Here is a 15055-nt window from a genome sequence, read left to right as displayed (position 1 = left end):
TTTCCTTCCTTGGACCAGAAGGAGATACTGACAAACCACTGGAAGAGATTCTAAAACAACTACCCAGAAATAACACCCAAAGACCCACTCAGTGTGTGAACCAGTTGAGTGGAGTGGACTAACTGGGGGTGGAAATGGGCCCAGAGTTTGCTCAGCAGAATTTCCCAGACTACCTCTTCCTCTCAACACACTGACATGCTACCACCACCACCAACACTAGGAACACCTCACCGAGTATGCCAGCAATGCTTATAAACTTTATAAAACACATTATTATATTTTCTTATAAAGCATATATTTTAACTGAACTCAGCCTTGCCATTCACAAAAATAGAAAAGTTCCCATTTCAAGCTGTCTCATGTACACTTTTCAAATCTAACATATTGTAATCACAAAACAGAAAATAAAATTATTTTTTCTACCTTTTGTTCTCTGATCAATATTCAAATCTTGTTGGTCCCAGGCTCTTGTTGTCTTGCTTGCCAGGGTCTCCTTTCTCCGTGCTAACCATCCGTCTGCCATCTCTGTTCTCCCCTTCCGTTTCCCTTCCCTCTCCCGGAGATCTGGCATCTTTCCTTTTTTTTGTCTCCATCCACAGATTCACCTTTTCTCAACTCCCCACCACCCCAGGATCCACCATCTCTCCCTTTCTGTTCCCAACTATCCTCCTATCCAGTATCTCTATCCCCCCTCCACACCATCCCCTGTTTCCAAGTTCTCTCCCTTTCTGTTCCTTCCCTCCCTAAATCCCATTATGCACCATCTCTCTCCCACTCCTCTGTTTTTAGACCCATTATTTCTAACCCCCAAAGTCTGGCATATGCATGTATCTTTGAACCCCCCCTTCCCTCTCTCCCTCTGTGTACTTTTACACCAGGACCCCCCTCCCCCGAAGGTCTGTCCCCCCTCCGAAGGGCTACACCCCACCCCTGAAGACCTGCACCCCCCGAAGGACTTTACCTCCCACCCGAAGGTCTGTCCCCCTCTGAAGGCCTAAACCCCACCCCTGAAGGACTGCACCCCCCCCGAAGGCCTGCACTCCCTTGAAGGTCTGCACCCCCCCGAAGGCCTGTCCCCCCCTTGAAGGCCTGTCCCACCCCCTTGTAGGCCTGTCCCCCCTTTAAGGCCTGCCTGCCTGCCTTTCCCCCCCTTGAAGGCCTGTCTCCCCCCTTGAAGGCCTGCACCCCCCTTGAAGGCCTGCACCCCCCCTTGAAGGCCTGCACCCCCCCTTGAAGGCCTGTCCCCCCCCCTTGTAGGCCTGTCCCCCCCCTTGTAGGCCTGTCCCCCCCCTTGTAGGCCTGTCCCCCCCTTGAAGGCCTGCCTGCCTTTCCCCCCTTGAAGGCCTGCACCCCCCTTGAAGGCCTGCACCCCCCCTTGAAGGCCTGCACCCCCCCTTGAAGGCCTGTCCCCCCCCCTTGTAGGCCTGTCCCCCCCCTTGTAGGCCTGTCCCCCCCCTTGTAGGCCTGTCCCCCCCTTGAAGGCCTGCCTGCCTTTCCCCCCTTGAAGGCCTGCACCCCCTTGAATGTCTGCACCCCCCCCCCGAAGGCCTGTCCCCCCTTGAAGGCCTGCCTGCCTGCCTGTCACCCCCCTCCCCCTTGAAAGCCTGCTTGCCTGCCCGCCCGCCCCACCCTGAAGGCCTGATGCCCCGACCCACCCCGAAGGACCGCTCGCCCCCCTGGCCTCCCCGCACCACCTATGAACAGCCGCAGCAGGATCGCGAAGTCAGCGTCGGGTACCAGCCCTAAGGGGGTGTTCCCGCCCTTGCCGTTCAGTCCCCCGCCACCCCCGAAGGACCGCTCGCCCCCCTGGCCTCCCCGCACCACCTATGAACAGCCGCAGCAGGATCGCGAAGTCAGCGTCAGCGATCCCTGCTGCTTCCTGCGCCACGGTCCCGCCCCTCCTCTGACGTCAGAGGAGAGGCGGGATCGCGTCGTAGGAAGCAGCGCAGGGATGCTGACGCTGACTTCGCGATCCTGCTGCGGCTGTTCATAGGTGGTGCGGGGAGGCCAGGGGGGCGAGCGGTCCTTCGGGGGTGGCGGGGGACTGAACGGCAAGGCCGGGAACACCCCCTTAGGGCTGGTACCCGGGGCGGCCCGCCCCCCCCCTAGGTACGCCACTGGACCCAGCCCATCACTTTGGAACCCATCCCAAGAGCACTCAGTTTATTAATTTTATAATGGGATTTGGGCACCCAGATTCCATTCTAGAATACTAGTTTAAGTCACTATATGCACACCTACGTTTAGGCACATCCATATACACCATGAGGGGCATAATCAAAAGATACGTCTAAGTCCATTTTGGGCCTAAGTCGCTAGTCGCCTAAAGTCGGACATGGGAAAAGGTCCATTTTCGAAAAATACGTCCAACATTTTTCTGAAAATCGTCTAACTGTACGTCCAGCCATCTGATCATCCACACCGCTAAGTCGTCCATCCTTATACCCCATTTTCATCCAAAAATTTGTCCAAGTCAAAAATGCCTAGAAAAGACCTTTTGGACGTCGGCGGGGTCAGCAAAGTGATGGACTGGTCACCCAAACATTGCACCAGAGTAGTGCGGTACCTTTCAGGGCACTGCTGTGAACTTCACAAAAAGGGTGCCACATAAACATCTCACCACAACTCCCTTGCAGGTCAAGGTGAGCCCCCCAAAACACCCCCCAGAACCAACTAGACCCACCTGTCTACCACCCCAATAGCCCTTATGGCTGCAGGTGCCATTTATATGGCAGTTCATAAGGGTTTGGTTTTTTTTTGGGGGGTGCACATGTTTCACCATGTATGCAGTGGTTAGAGTGGCTTATGGGCCTGGGTCCTCCTCTCCATGATTCACTTGCCCATCCCCCATACCACTTAAGCCACCTCTGTGCAGCTCTACTAGGCTTTCCAATGCCAGGCTGCCAGGTGCTGATGTTCTGAAGGCAGATATGTAAAGTTGTTATTACAATTTTTATGGTGGGGGGGTCAGTGATCACTGATGGAGTGTGTATGGGTCTGTGGCTATCTGGCCACTTTGGACACCTTCTTGTGGCATAGACCTGGTTTTAGATGGTCTAAGTCACAACGTCCAAGTTCCGTCTAGGCAGTGTTGTAAAACTTTCGGTCTAGGACGGCCCACATCCCGCCCTCATCACTCCTACTAAAATGTCCCTTTTTGTTCTGGATGTACTGCAGCACTGTGAAGGTCTAAGTCATTTTTAGATATGTCTAAAACCTGGTTCGATTATTGGTACTTGGGACGACTTGTCTCACTGATCGTCTAAGAGCCGATTTAGGCCGGATTGTAGACGTATTTCCGTTTCAGTTATGAGCCCCCATAGCAATAGTGGGTACATGCAACATACAGTATTCCGTAAGTTACATAAGTAAATGTTGATCCTGGCCATGCGCCTCCCACTATGCACACTCCTTTGCATTTACATGCTAAGTGAGTTACATGCTAATATTCTAAAATTTACATACACTTGTTGCATAAATGTAAGCCCCATGAGGGAGGGGCTTACATTTATCCAACAGTTATCCAAACTGAGCCGAGGCATTCCTGGGTGTAAATGTGTATATGCTTCTATCTACACAAATTAACCCAGCTGGTTGAAATGTAAACGTGCATTTTCTGGGATAATTTTCAAAACGGAAGTATGCAAATAGATTCCTTTAAACAAATCAACAATATCCGCACAAGGAAAAATATGTACATACCTTTCACATGTGAATGCTATCCTAGAATTATCCCATAGAGGACAATTTTTAACCCACTAGCCACAGTTGTGCATCAGTTGAATGAATCACCACTGGCATCTCCCTCTTGCAACAAAAAAATGAATGTAGCTTGTTCTGACAGTTTTCTGCCCACTCTCATACTGCATAGCCCCACTTTGTCCAGGCATTGGCAATACATGCTGCTCTGTGTCCCCACAGGAACAGGAGCTGAAGCAGCAGCGAGAACAGTTTCACCTGGAGAAGGAGGCGGCTGTGGATGTCATTAAGGAGAGACTCGTTAAGGTGAGACCATTTCTTCTTTGTCTTTAGAACAGTGAATGAGCTCCCTGGAGTTTGGCTGTTCTCGAACCTGATCCTTAGACACTGGGACAGAGCACCTTATACCTAGAGAAGATCCAGGAGCCATTGAAAGGGTGGCGTCCTCCACCATGTAGCTTGCTAAGTTGGAAAAGTAAGAGTAACTCGGATATAGTGAAAAAGCCAATATTATGACATAGAACCCATTCACAGGGATAATAAAATTGAAGGTTCACAACTACAGCACAAGCTAGGTAAACCACTTGCTTGCTAAGTTTGAACCATGTTTTTCCTAAACTCTCAGACTTCTCAATGGGACTGAAAGTGCGGCACCAGAATCAGGGCATCATGGCAAAAGAGTCATATGGTGCTGGAAGAAAACCGAATAGCTGTTCAGAGACCAATCGAGAGGGGGATTAAAGAAGAGGGCCAACTTGAAGGAGCTGAGGGTAGAGAGCTGGAGGGGATGGTCCGGAGCACATAAAGAATCAGAGAGTTACAAGAGTCACTCTAAAAGGGCATAAGCTGTCAGGCTCTCCACATCAGAGAGAAAAGCCACCAGGCTAGCTGTGTCTTTAAAGATAGAAAAGGAGGCTGATGGGAATAGATACATAGAAGGACATTTTTGAAAGAATGTCCAAGTCAGAATTGGAACATCCGGCTCAAAATGTCTCAAAAAAAGTCCATTTCAGAGCAGGGAAAATGTCAGGGTTTCCTGTCCAAAAATGTGTGAGGATGTTCTGGTGCTGTAAATGTCCAAAATAGGAATGCCAAAAAAAGGGCGTCTGGGACTTTATCCATCCTATCATTCTCTCTGCCAGTGACTCCCCAAATCCTATATGTCCTATCTGTCCAAATTAGATTGTAAGCTCTTCTGAGAAGGGACCATCTATATACAGTGCTGCATACATATTTCAGTGCTATAGAAATGATAAATAGAAATAGCAGTGCTCCATCATTGCCTATGGTATCATGAACAGCAGCAGTAGCCATCATGATCCGTTGCATGGTGTGGCTTAAGGCCTTAGAGATGATCTTCACGATCATCTGGCTTACGTTCCCTGTCTGGGAGAGAGCCTGTTTGGTGCAAAAGTTAAAGACACGGTATCGCAGCTCAAAGAAGACTCTACAGCTATTTGTGAGCTCTGGGCCCATCTTAAACATAAGAACATAAGAATTGCCACTGCTGGGTTAGACCAGTGGTCCATCGTGCCCAGCAGTCTGCTCACGTGGCGGCCCATAGGTCAAAATCCAGTGTCCTAACTGAGACTAGCCTTACCTGCGTATGTTCTAGTTCAGCAGGAACTTGTCGAACTTTGTCTTGAATCCCTGGAGGGTGTTTTCCCCTATAACAGCCTACGGAAGAGCGTTCCAGATTTCTACCACTCTCTGGGTGAAGAACAACTTCCTTACATTTGTACGGAATCTATCCCCTTTCAACTTTAGAGAGTGCCCTCTCGTTCTCCCTGCCTTGGAGAGGGTGAACAACCTGTCTTTATCTGCTAAGTTTATTCCCTACATTATCTTGAATGTTTCGATCATGTTCCCTCTCAGTCTCCTCTTTTCAAGAGAGAAAAGGCCCAGTTTCTCCAATTTCTCACTGTATGGCAACTCCTCCAGCCCCTTAACTATTTTAGTCGCTCTTCTCTGGACCCTTTCGAGTAGTACTGTATCCTTCTTCATGTACGGCGACCAGTGCTGGACACAGTATTCCAGGTGAGGGCATACCATGGCCCAGTACAATGGCATGATAACGTTCTCCGATCTATTTGTGATCCCCTTAATCATTCCCAGCATTCTGTTTGCCCTTTTCGCTGTTGCTGCACATTGCGCGGACGGCTTCATTGACTTGTCAACCAGTACTCCCAAGTCTCTTTCCTGAGGGGTCTCTCCAAATACTGCACTGGACATCCTGTATTCGTGTATATGATTTTTGTTACCGACATGCATCACCTTACACTTATCCACGTTAAACCTCATTTGCCATGTCGCAGCCCATTTCTCGAGCGTGTTTATGTTATGTTGCAGGTCTTTGCAATTTTCTTGCGTCTTCACAACTTCACTCACTCATCGTACTAATTTCCAGGTCATTTATAAATATGTTGAAGAGCACGGGTCCAAGCACCGAACCCTGTGGCACTCCACTCATCACGCTTTTCCAGTCCGAGTATTGTCCATTTACCCCACTTCTGTTTCCTATCCACCAGCCAGTTTTTAATCCACGTGAGTATTTCACCCTCAATTCCATGGCTCGCAATTTTTCGAAGTAGTCGTTCATGTGGAACCTTGTCGAACGCCTTCTGAAAATCCAGATATACAATGTCGACCAGATCGCCCTTATCTATCTGTCTGTTTACTCCTTCAATGAAGTGCAGCAAGTTCGTCAAGCAAGATCTTCCTTTGCTGAAGCCGCGCTGCCTGATCCTCATCAGATCGTGTCCGTCAAGGTGATCAATGATGTGGTCCTTTATCAGCGCCTCTACCATCTTTCCCGGTACCGAGGTCAGACTCACCGGTCTGTAGTTTCCCGGATCTCCCCTCGAACCTTTCTTGAAGATTGGCATAACATTTGCCACTTTTCAGTCTTCCAGAATCCTTCCCGATTTGATCAACAGATTGGCTATTAGTTGAAGCAGTTCAGCTGTTCCTTGATTACCCTCAGATGGATGCCATCCGGTCCCAGGGATTTATCATTTTTAAGCCTATCAGTCTGCCTGCATACCTCTTCTAGATTGATCGTCAACCCTGTCAGTTTCCCATCTTCATTTCCTGCGATTAGCCTGTCTGCTTCTGGTATGTTGTGTATGTCTTCTTCGGTAAATACAGATGTAAAAAATGTGTTCAGTTTGTAGGCGATGGCTTTGTCCTTATTTAGCACTCCCTTTATTCCATGGCCATACAACGGCCTCACCGCTTCCTTCGCGGGTCATTTCCCCTTAATATATCGAAAGAACGGCTTGAGGTTTTTTGCCTCCTTGGCTATTTTTTCCTCATAGTCTCTTTTGACCCCTCTTACCACATTATGGCACCTGCTTTGAGGTTGTTTGTGCTTTTTCCAGTTTTCGTCCGGTTTTTTTACCTTTTCCATTCCTTAAAGTTTTATTGTCTCTGATCGCTTCCTTCACTGCTACAGTGAGCCACGCTGGTTTCTTGTTCTTTTTCCTCTTGGATCCCTTGTTGATACGCAGTAGTGCTGCCCGATTCACGATTCGAATCAGTTTACCGATTCACTTCAGGTGAACCAATTCGAATCGATTTAAAACAATAAAAAATCAGCTTCCCAATTCAGACCCTCACCCAATAAAGCAGGAGCGGCAGCACTGCTCTTGCTGGCCAGCCACTGCCGCTCCTTCTTTAGAGGGCGAGAGGAAAGGGTCAGTCGGGAAGTGCTACAGTGTCCGGCTTCCCCCCTGGCCTCCCGGCATCAAATTTACTTAAATCCATAAGCCTGCATAAGATCGCTAGTGCTAGCAATCTTTGCAAGCTACCGTCGGGTCTTCTGATCTGTCTTCTCTCTGCCGCGGTCCTGCTCCCTTCTCTGACGTCAGAGGAGGGGCAGGACCGTGGCAGAGAGAAGACAGCTTGGAAGACCTGACGGTAGCTTGCAAAGATCGCTAGCACTAGCGATCTTATGCAGGCTGATGGATTTAGGTAAATTGAGGCCAGAGAGAACACGCAGGCCTTCCGGGGGGGGTGGGGGGTGCAATCCTTCTTGGGGGGGTTGTACAGGCCTTCCGGGGGGGGGGTGCAGTCCTTCGTGGGGGGGGTTGTACAGGTCTTCCAGGGGGAGTGCAGTCCTTCGTGGGGGGGCGGTTGTACAGGCCTTTGGGGGGGCAGGCAGGCCTTGCTTGCAGGCCTTTAGGGGGGACAGAAAAGACTTGGGTGCAGGCCTTTAGGGGGGACAGGCAGGCCTTGGGTGCAGGCCTTCAGAGGTGGGATGTAGGCCTTCAGGGGGGGACTGACCTTCAAGGGGGGGATAAACCTTCAGGGGAAGGGCCCTGGTATAAAAGTACACGGAGGGAGGGAGGGAAGGGGGTTCAAAGAGAAGTACATATGCTGGGAAGAAATAATGGGTCTAAAAATAGAGGAGAGGGAGAGAGATGATGGGCAATGGGATTTAGGGAGGGAAGGAACAGAAAGGGAGAGATGGTGTGGAGGGGGGATAGGGATACTGGATAGGAGGATAGTTGGGAAGGAGGGAGAAATGCTGGATGAAAGGGTAGTTGAGAAAAGGTGGATCTGTGGATGGAGACGAAAAAAAGGAAAGATGCCAGACCTCTGTAAGGATTGTAGTGGCCCCCACAATGTGAGGTTAAGGATTGTTGTGGACCCCACAATATTAGGTTATAGGGGTTATGTTAGGCGCCTTTACAAAATGCCAGGTCCCGAGTTCAATACCCTCACAGAAGATTCACCAGGAGTAGAATCAAATAAGAAACACAGCCAGAGATGATTGCATAAAGAATATATTATAGAAATAGGCTTACAGAAAAGCAATATTCATAAGCATTACAATTAAGCATTCGGGTTCCTGAGACAGAGAGAAGGGATAGAGAGATAGATAGAGAAAGAGATAGATTCCTGTGTGTTGCAGAGAGGAGGCTTTTATAGCTTGGAATCTTTTTCTGAACATAGAAACTATTGTATTTCCCAGTATCTTTCTGTTTAGAATTTGTAAACTGTTTGAAACAATGGTTAGTTTAATTGATAAGGAGGGTGTGATACTTGCAGGCATGGTAGATGGGATTAGTCTCTGGCTTCTTTGTCCCATTCAAGCAGCCTATCTTCTTGATAAACAATCCAGTCTGGCTGGATGATTTATGTATGTGAATTCTGTGCAGGAGCCCAGAATTCTGCATCAACATTCCAGAGTCAGATTGATATAATGTCCCATAGGCTTTGCTGACATTAGTTATGGCAACCAAAACTGCTGCTTGCTAGCAATGCTAGGGCTGACAACCTCTAGGGAAGGGAAACGGAAGGGGAGGACAGAGATGGCAGATGGATGATTAGCACGGAGAAAGAAGAAAGAAGGAGACCCTGGCAAGCAAGTTATCAGAAGACAACCAGAGCCTGGGACCAACAAGATTTGAATAGTGACCAGATAACAATAGGTAGAAAAAAATATTTTTTTTTTTAAATTCTTTATTCATTTTACATCTTACAACAAGTGTATCAAAATAACATTTAAACTTATACAATATCACTTGAGTCTCTATCAATTTAACTTAAATCATAATATTTAAACCCTCCCTCCCAACCCTACTAATTCATATGTAGTACATATATCATATAATATATAATATATTCTGTTCTATTAATCTAATCATTTAATATCGAATCAGAAATCCCACCCCCCAATACTTTGCAATTATACCTATTAGGAAAAAATGATAGTCCAATAACTACTCATTACAATATTCTATTAATGGCCTCCAAACCTCCTGAAAGTTATTAAAATTACCTTTATGCAAGGCTAATATTCTTTCCATCTTGTATATATGACATAATGAATTCCACCAAAAACTATAATTTAATCTATTCCAATTTTTCCAATTAAATGTAATCTGCTGAATGGCAACTCCTGTCATAATAAGTAATAGCTTATTATTCTTTGCAGAAATTTGACTTTTCTTCCTCATTGACATTCCAAATAATATAGTATCATAGGATAGAGCCACATAATTTTCCAACAAACAATTTATTTGGCCCCAAATCGATTTCCAAAAAGCCAAAATGAATGGACAATAGAACAATAAGTGATCTAAAGTCCCCGCTTCGAGATGATAATGCCAACATCCAGTGGCGTACCTAGCATATGTGACACCGGGGGCCCATCATTTTTTGACACCCCCCTCCCATCTGTACGAAAAACATGATTTTTAGTAACAAGCCACATGTCACACATGAGTACCTAGGAAAAGGCAGCATCTTACATACTGCAGTGAGCAGTATAACATCAATACACCCATTGTAAAACTAAACAAGCCAGACTAGTACAGATCAATCCTACATCGTCAATCCTAACAGAAAACCATGTCTTTCGAACACACAGAACACAGAAAACACCTTCACCTAGTATGGAATATGTCATCACAAACTAATCCCTCCCCCTTTTACAAAACTGTAGTGTGGATTTTAGCCACGGTGGTAACAGCTCTGACGCTCATAGAATTCTGAGCATCAGAGCTGCTACCACCACGGCTGGCGCTAAAAAACGCTCCACAGTTTTGTAAAAGGGGGGATAAAATAGAAATACATAGGCATAGGTTAAATTGAACCAGTAAGAAGCTGGACTCTGCATACAGTGCATCACAGAAACAGTGACACATGTCTCCTAAAGCAATAAATAAATAGAAAATTTTTGTTCTACCTTTGTCTTCTGTGGTTTCTGCTTTCCTCATCTTCTTGTAACTCTCTTCCTTCCATCCACTGTCTGCCGTCTATCTTCCCCTATATGGCATCTTCTCTCCTTCTATGCCCCTTCCAGAAACGGTATGTCTCCCCCTTCCATCTCTCCTTTCACCCCCATTGGTCTGGTATCTGTCTCCTCTCCTTCCCCCCTGCTCTGGCATTTCTCTCTCCGCTCCCTTCCTCCTGTTCTTCCCTGGTCTTCCTTCTCAATTTATTTTTTGCCTCTGTCTAAATTCTTTTTTACTATTCAGTCCTCAATTTCCCTCTTTCACTGTGTCTTCCTATAGCTTGCCATCTCTTTCCCTCACCCCTTCCAGTAACTAACTCCTCTTCCCTCAATCCTGCATGTGTCCTTTTTTTCTTTCTCCTCCCCACTTCCTTCCAGCATCTGCTCCCCCTTTCCCTCACACTTCCATTCAGCAGCTGTCCTTTCTCTCCCCCACACTTCCATTCAGTGTCTGTTTCCCTCTCTCTACCCCTTCCATCTACTGTTCACCCTCTATCTCGCCCCTTCCATTCACTGCCCTCTGTGCTCTTTCTATCCAGTTTGCACCCTCTCTCTCTATCTCTTCCATATGGCATCTTCCCTCTTTCTATGCTCCTTCCATAAACTATCTATCCCGTGCCTCTTCTCTCCTTTGTACATGATTGATTTCAACACTGTCACCTCTCTGTTTTTCTCTCTCTGTCACCACCCCCTCCCTTATGCTCTGGCATCTCTCTCTTATCCTTTCTTTCCTTCCCACCTCACGATCTGGCATCATCCCTTCCCTGATTCCTGGCATCTCTCTCTTTTCCTTTTCTTCCATCTCCCCCTCTCCCTCCATGCTCTGACATCTCCTCCTTCCTTTTCCCTTGATCTCGCATACCTTCCTCCTTCCCTCCATGCCCTGGCGTCTCTTCTTCCCTCCAAGCCCTGGCATCTCCTTTCATTCCCTCCAGTTGGGTACAGCAACACTCTCCCCAATTCTCTCCCCCTCTGCTCCCTTTCCTCCTTCTGTCACCCAAGGCCTGGTGTCCTGAACTTCATCGGGCAGCAGCAGCATTCACAATTCACTGCTGTTGCCCGCTTCAGGCCTTCCTCTTTGTCGGGTCCTGTCTTCATGAAAACAGGAAGTAGGCAGGACCCGGCAGAGAGGAAGGCCTGAAGCCAGCAACAGCAGCGAATTGTAAAAGCTGCTGCTACCCGAAGAAGGTAATGGCGCCAGGCCTTGGAGCACCGAGGCAGACTGCTTCTCCCACTCCCAGCCGAACCCCACTGACCCTCCTATCTCTCCCCCCCATGTGAATCTTTCCGACCCTCCCAGCGAGAGCAGCAAACCTCCCTCCAGTAGCGTCGGCTGCTTCACGGCTTTCTTCTGCCAGTGAAGCATCACTGATGATGTCATCAGTGACGCGGCAGAGGGAGGAGAAAGCCGCGAAGCAGCCAGCGCTATTGGAGGGAGGTTTGCTGTTCTCGCTGGGAGGGTGGGAGCGCGATAGGGACCGGGCTGGCTGTGCACCCCCCTTAAGGCTGCACCCGGGGCGGATTGCCCCCCCTTGGTACGCCACTGCCAATATCTATTAGACTTAGAGCTATCTAATTTTTGTAAGCGAACAGGGGTCTAGAAAGCTCGGTACAACAGAAAAAAACAAGTTTGTCTCATAGATGCCGACATTGTACAACTCATCCTCCAAGTAGAAAAAATCATTTTATTTTCTGTTTTGTGATTACAATATGTCAGATTTGAAACGTGTATCCTGCCAGAGCTGGTGTTAGACCGCAAACGTGAGCTAGGATTTAACAGAGAGAGGAAAAGTCTTTTTTGTTTGTTTACACCACAGCATCAGTGTGTTGTAGGCGATGGAGGTGAAGAGACTATAAAAGGGTGAAGAAGCTATAAAATAAACTCACCAGGATGTTTTTATAAAAACACCCAATTAGGCAGGAAATTCAAATCGAATCGAAAAATCGATTCAATAGGCTGAATCAAATCGCATCAAAATTTTTTTTACTGAATCGGGCAGCACTAATACGCAGTATATATAGAGATTTTGTGCCTCGGTGACTGTGTCCTTAAAAAGGGACTATGCTTGCTCTAGCGTTTTTACAGTGCTTATCCTCTTCTTAGTCTTCTTCCCCAACGTGAGTGTCATCCCTTTGTAATTCCCTTTTCGGAAGTTTAGTGCCGTGGCCATCGTTCTGGATTGATGTTTTGCCCCTGTGTCCAGGTTGAAGCGGATCATATTGTGATCACTGCTTCCCAGTGTCCCTTCTACTTCTACACCTTGTGTCGGTCCTCGTAGTCCATTTAGAATTAAGTTCAGAATTGCATTTCCTCTCGTATTTTCCTTGACAAGTTGTTCCAGGAAGCATTCGCCTACAGCATCCAGGAAATTGGTCTCCCTACCGCAGACGGAGGTGCCTAGGTTCCAGTCTATCTCCAGATAATTGAAGTCACCCATGATAACTGCATTGCCTCCCTTGCAGTTGTGTTTAAACTCGTCTGTCATTTCTCCATCAATTTCTTTGAACTGCCCTGGGGGTTGGTAGTAGATGCCGATCTTCATTTCCATTCCATTTGTTCCCAGAATTTTGACCCATAGAGACTCTACTTTATTTTTCGTTTCCAGCGTATTCTCTCTGATAGACTCAATTCCCTCTTTGACGTATAGGGCAATACCCCCACCTTTTTGACCTACTCTGTCTCTGCGTTATAACTTGTATCCCAGTAGCACAGTGTCCCAGACGTTTTCCTCATTCCACCATGTTTCCGTGATGCCGATGATGTTGAGGTTATCTTTTTGTGTCATAGCTTCCAATTCCCCCATCTTATTCCTTAGGCTCCTTGCGTTCGTGTACATAAACTTCAGTTTCTGGCCTGTTACTTTCTTGTATTTCCTTCCCTCTTGTGTCCCTTTCGATCTGTCAGGATTCCTATCTTGGCAATGATCCGGTGAGTGTTCCCCGCTATCTTCCTGCACGGTATCCTCTGGGTATACCGGTTACCGAACCATCGACTCTTGGTTGACTGTCGGCTTTCCCCTTCTTCCTAGTTTAAAAACTTCTCAATTTCTCTCTTGATGTTGCTTGCAAGCAGCCTCATTCTGTTGCCACTGAGGTGGAGTCCATCCTTCCTGAATATTTTGCTCTTCCCCCAGAACATCTTCCAGTTGTGCACCTAGTGGAATCCTTCTTCCTCACACCAGTACCTCATCCACGCATTGACTGCCTGCAGCTCCGTCTGCCTCTTCTTGTCGGCCCTGGATACCAGCAGGATCTCAGAGAACGCTACCCTCAGCATTCTGGTCTTCAGCTTCACTTCTAGCATCTGGAACTGGTCCTTCATTCCTTCCCTGCTGTGGTTCCTGTTGTTCACGTTGTTTGTCCCCACATGGATCACCACTGCCGTATCTTCCTCTTCCACGCTGTCGATGATCCTGTCATTGTGGCTCATTATATCTTCTACCTTGGCTCACGGTAGGCAGGTCACCAGCTGATTCTGTCTTCCTCCCGCTATGTGGTTGTCGATTTGTCTGATGATGGAGTCCCCAACAACGATTGCTTTCCTTTCTATCATCTCTTGCCTCTCTAGCCGCAAGATGGTGTATGGCCATCTCTCCAGCCGTAGGTCTATGTCCTCTGTGCACTTCCATCTTCCCGGCGTTGGCTTGCATCAGACTCGTCTTCCTTGTGATTATCCTCCAGCTGGTCCTTGCTCACGGTAGATGTATCTTGGCAGCTCCACTGTTGTTGGTGATTTTCAAGGCCTCCCTGTATGCCTGTTCGATGAACTTCTCTAACTCCCTGACTTCTTCCTCAATGGTTTTCTCTGTCATGAAGTTTTCTGCCTCTCTGTCCTCCTCTTCCGCTGCTTGAAGTGCTTCTAGTTCCAGTATTCTGCCCTCCAGGAGTCTGACTTGTTTCTTCAGGCCCTCCAGTTCCTCGCATTGAGTGCATACATAAGACCGCCTCCCAGAGGGGAGGTAGTCATACATATGGCAAACAGTGCAGAAAAGTGGGTATCTCAACATCCTGCTTCTGTTTGCTGCATCCATTGCTGTCCACTTGCCGGTCTGTCGTCTGAAGTGGCTTCTCCTTGTGTAGGAAATCATGTAGCGTCCTTGGTGTTACTGTGAAGTTCTTTTCTTGATTTTAAACCTGCTACTCCTGTTGCTTCTATGTGTCCTCTGTGTTTGCTGTGATTGCTCTCTGCTACTACTGTGTTTGTTTATCTACTGCTTTTCTGTCCTGTTGCCCTTGTGGTACTTGCCTGTGTAGGTGTCCTTCCTTAGTGTTTCTTCTTTTGCTCGTCCCTTAAGACCCTTCGCTAAGGCGAGCGCCTTTAACGCTCGCGTTTGACGTGCGCCGAATGGCTGAGCGCCGTTGCCATTTCCCCTTTTAAGGAGGAGTTCCGGTGGATGATGTCAGGGTTGGGCGGAGCTACCTCTCACCGATGCCCCTTGCTCTCTCCTGCCTTCTGCTGCTCCTTCTTCCCCTCTCCTGTTTTCCGCTCCGTTTTTCTGTCCTTCTGGTTTTCTCTCCTTCTCTTTTCCTGCCTCCTGCTTGCCTGCCCAAGTCTGTTTAACTGAGCTCCGTTGGCCTCTCCCCTTTTAAGGAGGAGCTCCGGTGGATGATGTC

General features: G+C 47.7%; 1 protein-coding gene across 9 annotated transcripts in view; it reads left to right on the top strand.

Annotated features, from left to right (window-relative positions):
• LOC117365440 overlaps window positions 1–15055 on the top strand; it is a 362671-nt gene that overhangs the window by 286524 nt on the left and 61092 nt on the right. For all 9 annotated transcript variants that reach the window (XM_033955907.1, XM_033955906.1, XM_033955904.1 and 6 more), the window contains one exon: window positions 3922–4005. In XM_033955907.1, the coding sequence (XP_033811798.1) occupies window positions 3922–4005 (84 nt within the window). The remainder of the gene's footprint in view (window positions 1–3921; window positions 4006–15055) is intronic.

The sequence above is a fragment of the Geotrypetes seraphini genome, chromosome 8, assembly GCF_902459505.1.
Source record: "Geotrypetes seraphini chromosome 8, aGeoSer1.1, whole genome shotgun sequence".
NCBI lineage: Eukaryota > Metazoa > Chordata > Amphibia > Gymnophiona > Dermophiidae > Geotrypetes > Geotrypetes seraphini.
This window is presented reverse-complemented; position numbering and strand designations above follow the sequence as displayed.